The sequence below is a fragment of the Bos mutus genome, chromosome 22 (genome assembly GCF_027580195.1).
Source record: "Bos mutus isolate GX-2022 chromosome 22, NWIPB_WYAK_1.1, whole genome shotgun sequence".
Classification (NCBI taxonomy): Eukaryota; Metazoa; Chordata; class Mammalia; order Artiodactyla; family Bovidae; genus Bos; species Bos mutus.
The window spans coordinates 65,652,717-65,661,531 of NC_091638.1; the positions used below are offsets into that span (position 1 = coordinate 65,652,717).

Here is an 8,815-nt window from a genome sequence, read left to right on the forward strand (position 1 = left end):
TTTTCTCCTTTAGGTTCATCCCTCACTCACCTCCTTTTTCTGTCTCTCTCTGTCTTTCTTTGTGTTGAAGGGAAAGGAAGAAAGAGGGAGGAAGGGACCCTCAGGCCTTGTCAGTGAAGCAGCCGAGAAGCCCCTCCTGCAAAGACTCTGATTTGCTTGAGGTCTCTTGGGGATGTTCCTGTGAACTTTATTTTTAGAAGATTGTCATAGAAGGTCAGGCTTCAGTAAAGTCTTCCTGATTCTGGAGATCTGGCAGACCTAGCAATCCGCTAGCTCACATTTTGAAAATAGAGTAAAAAACACTGTAGAGCTGAAGGTACAGGAAGGCAGTGGCCTCACCCGGTGGAGCTGCTCTCAAACCTCCTCTCAGTGCCTCCGCTCTGCTCCGCACCCCCGCTGCTGCCCCAGGGCCCTGGCACCCTGGGGCAGTGTGCCAGCCGCTTTCCCCAGCTGGGCAGAGGGCCTGCAGCGCCTGGTATCACAGCAGACTAGAAATTCCAGACAACCTCCTGCTCAGAACTCCCAGAGGTGCAAACGAAAGCACACCCCTTTAGACGCAGGTCTGAGTTTCCCTGAGGGAAACCCCCAGGGGCTGAAACCATGAGGAGGCCAGAAACGAGCTAGTCTTCCCGCTGCCCCCAGGTCTGGCTGGCACAAGGGGTTGGCCCCCGGCCCTGAGTGTCACACGACCATGTGACAAGAAACAATGTCCCCCCAACAAGGAAGAGAGAAGGCCCTCCCCTACAACGCCCACCACAGGCCTGGCCTCGGGGGGGTTTCGTGTTTCACCCATGCTCTCAGTGCTGAAGGAGAAGGCTGTCTGGGCGGCTGGAGTTCTAGAATCGGCCAGGGCAGGCTTCCTTCAGAACAAGGGTCAGGTAGAGTCTTCACTGTGTGCCCCCTGGGTGAGGGAGAGACCCAGCTCTGCTCAGGGCTCACACCCACACCCACACACATGCCTTCAGGAGCCCCCTCCCTCTCTCACCCCGGGTGGCGGCGACATGGATGGAAATGTGCCTTTCTCCTTACATCACCGTCACTCATCCATCTTCACTTCTCCCCTCCCCTTTTTTTCTGGTATGAATATTGCGATTACTACATGTGTGTACACACAAATATAAAACATTATTTAAGGTCCAAATAGTTTTTGTCAGTTTTTGATGAATTCTAGGGCAACCTAATTTTATTAAAGCATTTTATGTTACCAGGCCAAAATTATGTGTTCTTCTATTTGCAAATGCATTGGTTGCAAAAATTATGAAGAAAGCCCAGAACGAAAAACACTAATGAACATGCCAAACTACATGGAAATTGGAGGTTTTGAAGGCGGCCATCATTTGTCACCAACAAAATTTTCAGGACTGCCAAAATTCAGAAAAGATAGGTAGGTACTCTGAACTCAGCCTCTTAATAAGGGAATTCAAGGATAACTTGAGAGGGGAGTTGGGACTTCCTGGTGAAACAGGGCTTAGGATTAAGCGCTTCCACTGCAGGAGGCATGGGTTCAGTCCCTGGTCGGGGAAACTAAGGTCCTGTAAGCCTCACCTCACAGCCAAGAAAAAATTTAAGAGGAGAGTTAAAATGGTTTCCACACTGGAAAGAAAGCATTTTTGTCTGTGGGAAGGCAGGAGATGAGGGATAGGGAAGGGAGCCTCCAGCTTCTCTATCTTGACCAGCCCTCGATCCCACACTGTGTTACCCCAGAGGCGCCCCGCTGCCCAAACCCCTCGGTCCTCTTTGTCCTCCTAGCTCAACCTTTCGGTCCTCACTGTCTGCGTTGCCCCTGTTTTGTACAAGAGCAGAGGGCCTCCAGGCCCTCAGGTGGCAAAGGCCTGATCTCTAGACAGCACATGCCTGAACCGCTCTTCACCACAGGAAGTGACGCGAGAAGCGCTCTCAGTGCGTGCTGTACGCCTCACTAAAGGGCGTGTAGAGCCCACTTTAGTGGCGTGTCGTCCCGTGTAATTATTTTGAGGCCATTTTTTAATATTTTGTAATAATTACAAAAAATATTTGTGATTATTATACTCCTAGGAAGTCTCAAAGGTTGAGTAATAATTTTATTAGATATTGGACTAGATTCACCTGTTTAAAAAAATTTCCTTGAGTTTGATGGGATGGGTCATGTCATGATAAACTACCAGATGTCATTAATTAATTGATAACATGTAGAAAAGACAAATTCCTGCTTTGTTGGTTAGAGACATCAGGAATACTCATCACTGTGACCTGAAGAGGTCTTTATTAGTAAAAATGTACTGAAGCATGGCTGCATCTTCTGTGAAATTACATGTGGAAACATTATTGCCTGACATGGTGATGCTGAGTATCTGATGGAATGTCACAGGGACTCTATACTCTGGAGTCCGGTCTCAAAATGTTAAGACTCTTGACCTGAGGCCAGCCCTGTTCATTCATCTGCAACAAAAGTCATTGTGTATTGCCTTGACAGATTTAAACCAATCCCAATGTCTATATTTTCATAATCTAGAGGTTTGCTAAATTTTCTCAATTTGAGCATGACTTGGGCAACTATCTAGCTAAGTCACAGTTGCCCCCGCAGCCCAGTGAGGAAGTGACTGGTCCTGTATGACGTGGTTCACCTGACTTTCAGAACCACTTCAGGGATGCTGGGGGTGTTGAGAGGCAAGCTGACAGTGTGCCCCCAGGAGGCGACTCCTCAGAGCCCCCGGGCCCCTGGGGAGGAGGGGCCAGCGCCCAGAGCCCGCTGTGCTGGGGCCGCTTTACTCAGGCAGACAGACTGTGCACGGAGCCCAGACCACGGCTTGTCTTGGCTAAGACTCCTGCTGCTTCAACCCCTGCGCAGCCTGCAGGCTTGATGCTGCAGCCCAGGTTTCCAGGCTCCTTTGTGGATCTAAGTTTGAGAAAATGCAGAATCTTCAGGGAAAAGGATGTCTAGGAGCTGACAGACTCATCTGTCCTCTGCATTCTTCTTCTAAAAGCAGTCCTATATATGGTCACAGGGCATATAATTTCCAGTATTAAGAAAACAACATTAGATTTTACCAGTGGCACTCTTTAAAGTGCTATAACAAGCATGTCCCCTGGACTGTGAAAGGTATTTAAAACAGTGGAGTGACTGAATGTGGCCTTCAACTGGTTTGCTTTGACAGGCGGCCGACCTCGTGCATCTCCTGGGAGGTGGTGGAAGCCACATGCGCCTGCCTGCTGGCCCAGGGCGAAGAAGCAGAGAAGGAGCACTGCTCAGAGTGCCTGGCGGAGCAAATGATCCTAGAGGAGTTTGGCAGATGCTTGTCACAGATTCTCCATATTGAGTTTAAATCCAAAGGGCTGAAAATTGAGTAGAGTACAGCATGAAATACACATGTGTGTAGGTTTTGGCTCCGTATTCTGAAGGAAATCTGTAGTTTAGAAAGATTATTTTAAGGAGCATGAGGCTGTGTCTGTACCAATAGCTTCATCATTAAAAACAAATTTTCTCCCTGCATCAGGACACTGAGGGGCTACTCAGAGTCTCTAAGGGATTTGGTGACTGAAATCATCCACCACGTTTTGAGGAAGTGCATGACCCTACTGTTGTTGTCTGGGCCCAAGGAGACAGCGTGGGTTCCTGTAATCCTGGGAGAATGGTCTGCACTAGCATTGAGTAATGGAGGGTGGAAGCAGGCCCTGGAGAGAAATACAAGTCCTTTCCTATTGACTTCACCCTCTCCAGGGAATTTTCCTCCTCTGGAGGCTTCTCTGCATGAAAAGCCATAATGATTTTTCCCCTAAATTGTTTAGAAATAAATTCCCCAGATAGGCTGCTAAGGTACAATGTAAAATCTGTAGAGAACTACTAAATACCTTGGAGAATTTCTGAGTGTAAATATTTCCCTGGAGTCTCAGAAATTACTAGTCTCCTCTAGGGTCACCATGAAGTGCAGACAGTGGGGTTGGTTTGATCAGTAGCCTTTTGAGTTGTGGGGCTGAAATTCTCTAGTTTCTTATATGTTTCTATTTAAATTGTGGAAAAGCTCTATCATCCAATTAACTTCTCCATAACTACTGTTATAATATTACTATCGTTTGTAAAATATGGTTAAAATAACTATTTGCAGAGGTCGGCAGGAAAGATAAGTTATTAAGCTGACTCTCTTTTGGTTCTATTGTAAAAGCAAAGAGGGGTAAACGTTTCAAACGTCTTCCATTATTGCGATTAACTTAATAGCTGAACATATTTTTGTTATGTTTCTGTGTTCTTTAAGAGTGTTGGCCCTTGGAGAACGTTTAAAAAGCTCGCTTACACACACACCACTTAAAGAAGCGGGGTCCTGGATCTGGTCACTGGGCACATCAGCGAGCAAGGAGTCGAGCAGCAGGCTGAGATCTGTAGAGCTCGTTTGGAACAGCCTGGCTCTGATGGGGACCAAAGCGGGGTTTGTTGTTGTTCAGTCACTTAGTCGTGTCCGACTAGTTTGTGACCCTGTGAACTGCAGCAAGCCAGGCTTCACCGTCCTTCACTGTCTCCTTGAGTTTGCTCAAACTCATGTCCACTGAGTCAATGATGCCCTCCAACCATCTCATCCTCTGTTACCCCTTCTCCTCCTGCCTTCAGTATTTCCCAGCATCAGGGTCTTTTCTAATGAATCAGCTCTTTGCATCAGGTAGCCAAACTATTGGAGCCTCAGCTTCAACATCAGTACTTCCAATGAATATTCAGGATTAATTTCCTTTACAACTGACTGGTTTGATCTCCTTGCAGTCAAGGGACTCTCAAGAGTCTTCTCTAGCACCACTGTTCAAAAGCCTTAATTCTTTGGCGCTCAGCGTTCTGTATGGTTCAACTCTCACATCCATACATGACTACTGGAAAACTATAGCTTTGACTAATACAAACCTTTGTCAACAAAGTGATGTCTCTTTTTTTTAATACACTGCCTAGGTTTGTCATAGCTTTCTTCCAAGGAGCAAGTGTCTTATAATTTCATGGCTGCAGTCACTGTCTACAGTGACTTTGGAGCCCAAGAAAATAAAGTCTGTCACTGTTTCCATTGTTTCCCCATCTATTTGCCATGAAGTGATGGGACTGGATGCCATGATCTTAGTTTTTTGAATGTTGAGTTTTAAGCCAGCTTTTTCAGTCTCCTCTTTCATCTGCATCCAGAGGCTCTTTACTTTAGTTCCTCTTTGCTTTCTGCCATTAGGGTGGTGTCATCTGCATATCTGAGGTTACTGATACTTCTCCTGGCAATCTTGATTCCAGTTTGAGCTTCATCTAGCCCTGCATTTCGCATTACACTTACATCTGTGATCCACTTTGAGTTAATTTTTGGGAAGAGTATATGGTCTGTGTCTAGATTCATCTCTCTGCATGTGGATGTCCAGTTGTTCTGGCACCATCTGCTGAAAGACTGCCTTTTCTTTATTGTATTGTCTTTGCTCCTTTGCCACAGAACAGTTGACTATATGTAGTTTTTCTTTTTTTTTTTTTTTTGTTTGCTTGTTTGTCTTTTGGCCATAGCACACAGCTTGTGGGACCTTAGTCCTCTGACCAGGGATCAAACCCCAGGTCCTGGGAGTGAAAGCACCAAGTCCCAACCACTGGACCACGAGGGAGCTCCCTATCAGTTGACTATATTCACGTGGTAAGTTTCTGTCTCTCTATTCTGTTCCATTGATCTGTTTGTTGATTTTCCCACAAATATCACACTGTCTTGATCGCTATAGCTTTATAGTAAGTCTTACGGTCGGGTGCTGTCAGTCCTCAAACTTTGCTCTTCTCCTACAATATCGTGTTGGCCACTCTAGGTCTTTTGCTCTTCACGTCACTTTAGAATCAGTTTTTTGACATCCACGAAATAACCTGCTGAGATTTTGATTGGGATTGTGTTGATTCTATAGATCAAGTTGATAAGAACTGACATCTTGGAAATACTGAGTCTTTCTCTCCATGAACATGGAATATCTATTTAATTCTTCTTTGATTTTTTAAAATGTTTATTTGACTGTTATATACTTGACTGTGCTGGGTCTTTCTTGCTGAACAGGCTTTTCTCTAATCGTGGAGAGTGTGGCTACTCTTTGGTTATGGTGTGTGGGCTTCTCACTGGAGTGGCTTTTCTTGTTTCGGAGCATGGACTCGCTTCAGAGCGAGGGCCCTCGGTAGCTGCTGCTCCGGGCTCTAGAGCACAGGCTCAATTGCTGTGCCGCAGGCACTTAGCTGCTCCACTTCTGCTTTATTGACTATGCTAAAGCCTTTGACCATGTGGATCACAACAAACTAGAAAATTCTTCAAGAGATGGGGATACCAGACCACTTGACCTGCCTCCTGAGAAATCTGTATGCAGTTCAGGAAGCAACAGTTAGAACTGGACATGGAACAATAGATTGGTTCCAGATTGGGAAAGGAGTACATCAAGGCTATATATTATCACCCTGCTTATTTAACTTATATGCAGAATACATCATGAGAAACGCTGGGCTGGAAGAAGCACAAGCTGGAATCAAGATTGCCGGGAGAAATATCAATAACCTCAGATATGCAGATGACACCACCCTTATGGCAGAAAGCAAAGAACTAAAGAGTCTCCTGATGAAAGTGAAAGAAGAGAGTGAAAAAGTTGGCTTAAAACTCATCATTCAGAAAACAAAGATCATGGCATCTGGTCCCATCACTTCATGGCAAATAGATGGGGAAACAATGGAAACAGTGACAGACTTTATTTTGGGGAGTGCTCCAAAATCACTGCAGATGGTGACTGCAGCCATGAAATTAAAAGACGCTTGCTCCTTGGAAGAAAAGTTATGACCAACCTAGACAGCATATTAAAAAGCAGAGACATTACTTTGCCAACAAAGGTCCATTTAGTCAAAGCTATGGTGTTTCCAGTAGTCACGTATGGATGTGAGAGTTGGACTATAAACAAAGCTGAGCACCATAGAATTGATGCTTTTGAACTGTGGTTTTGGAGAAGACTCTTGAGAGTCCCTTGGACTGCAAGGAGATCCAACCAGTCCATCCTAAAGGAAATCAGTCCTGAATATTCATTGGAAGGACTGATGCTGAAGCTGAAACTCCAATATTTTGGCCACCTGATGTGAAGAACTGACTCATTGGAAAAGCCCCTGATGCTGGGAAAGATAGAGGGTGGGAGGAGAGGGGCCGACAGAGGATGAGATGGTTGGATGGCATCACCGACTCGATGGACGTGAGTTTGAGGAAACTCCAGGAGTTGGTGATGGACAGGGAGGCATGGTGCGCTGCAGTCCATGGGGTCACAAAGAGTTGGACACGACTGAGTGACTGAACTGAACTGAACCATGTGTGGGGTCTTCCGGGGCTAGAGATAGAATCAGTGTCACTTATATTGCAAGGAGGATTCTTATCCACTGGACCACCACGAAGTTCCTCATATAGATCTTGTAAGCGTTTTGTTAGATTTATACCTAAGTGTTTTATTTTGGGAGTGCTAACATAAATGGTATTGTGTTTTTAATTTCAAATTCCACTTGTTCATTAGTGCTATACGGGAAAGAGATTGACTCACATATATTAACCTTGTATCCTGCAACCTTGCTATAATTGTCTTTCTCTCTGAGGAGTTTGGGGACTGATTTTTAACATGGTCATCTTTGAACAAAGTAAGTTTTATTTCTTCCTTCTCAACCTGTATATTTTTGATCTCCTTTTCTTTCACATTAGCTGGAACTTCCAGCACGGTGCTGAAAAGTAGTAATGAGAGGGGACATCTCTGTCTCGTTCCTCATCTTAGTGGGACAGGTTCTCGTTTCTCACTGTTAAGTATAGTGTGTGAAGAACCAGCCTGCCAGTGCAGGAGACTTAAGAGATGCAGGTTTGATCCTTGGAGGGGGTCATGGCAATCCACTCCAGTTTTCTTGCCTGAGGAACCTGGCAGGCTACAGTCCATAGGTTTGCAGAGTCGGACATGACTGAAGCGACTTAGACCCATGCATGTCGGGTTTTGTTGGATATTCTTTATCAAGTTGTAGATATCCTTTATCGATTCATTGATTACCAAAGGCTTTTTTTTTTTATCATCTACGGGTATTGGATTTTGTCACATGCCTTTTCTGCATCTACTGGTAAGATCCTGAGATTTTTCTTCTTTAACCTATTTATGCAATGGATTGCATTAAAATTTTTCTCTTTTTGGCTCTGCTGGTCGTTCGCTGCTATTCTCAGGCTTTCTCCAGTCGTAGCAAGCAGGAGCTGCTCTTCCTATGGTGCTCAGGCTTCTCACTGCAGCAGCTTCTCTTGTCTCAGAGCGTGGCCTCTAGGGTGCTCAGGCTTCAGTAGTCCCGGCTCTCAGGCTCCAGAGTGCAGGCCCAGTAGCTGGGACGCCTGGGCTCCGCTGCTCCTCAGCATGTAGGATCATCCTGGAACAGGGATTGAACCTGTGTCCCCTGCACTGGCAAGTGGATTCCTACCCACTGTACCACCAGGAAAATCTTACATTAATTGACTTTTGATTGTTGAACCAGACTTACATATGTAGGTGAAATCCCACTTAGTTGTAGTGGGTAATTTTTTTATACTCAGTCGGATTTGACTTGCAATACTTTGTTGAGGATTTTCGCATTTATGTTCATCAGAGATATTGGTCTGTAGTTCTCATGTAGTGTTTGTGTGTGTGTCTTTTTTAGGGTAATATTGCACTCATAGGATGAGTTAGAATGAGTTGGGAAGTTTTCCCTCAGCTTCTGTGTCCCAGAAGGGATAGTAAAGAATTGGAATAATTTTTTCCTTAAATATTTAGTAGAATTCACCAGTGAACATACCAAAACCCCAAAATATATTTTAGTAGCTTCTTAAAAATGTAAACATTTCAT

General features: G+C 45.0%; 1 protein-coding gene across 1 annotated transcript in view; it reads left to right on the forward strand.

The window, feature by feature from the left end:
* TESMIN (testis expressed metallothionein like protein) overlaps positions 1-3,327 on the forward strand; it is a 39,323-nt gene extending 35,996 nt beyond the window's left edge. Inside the window, exons 8-9 of the mRNA XM_005908898.2 lie at positions 1,209-1,384; positions 3,135-3,327. Of these exons, the coding sequence (XP_005908960.1) occupies positions 1,209-1,384; positions 3,135-3,327 (369 nt within the window). The remainder of the gene's footprint in view (positions 1-1,208; positions 1,385-3,134) is intronic.
* Positions 3,328-8,815: the final 5,488 nt, after the last annotated feature.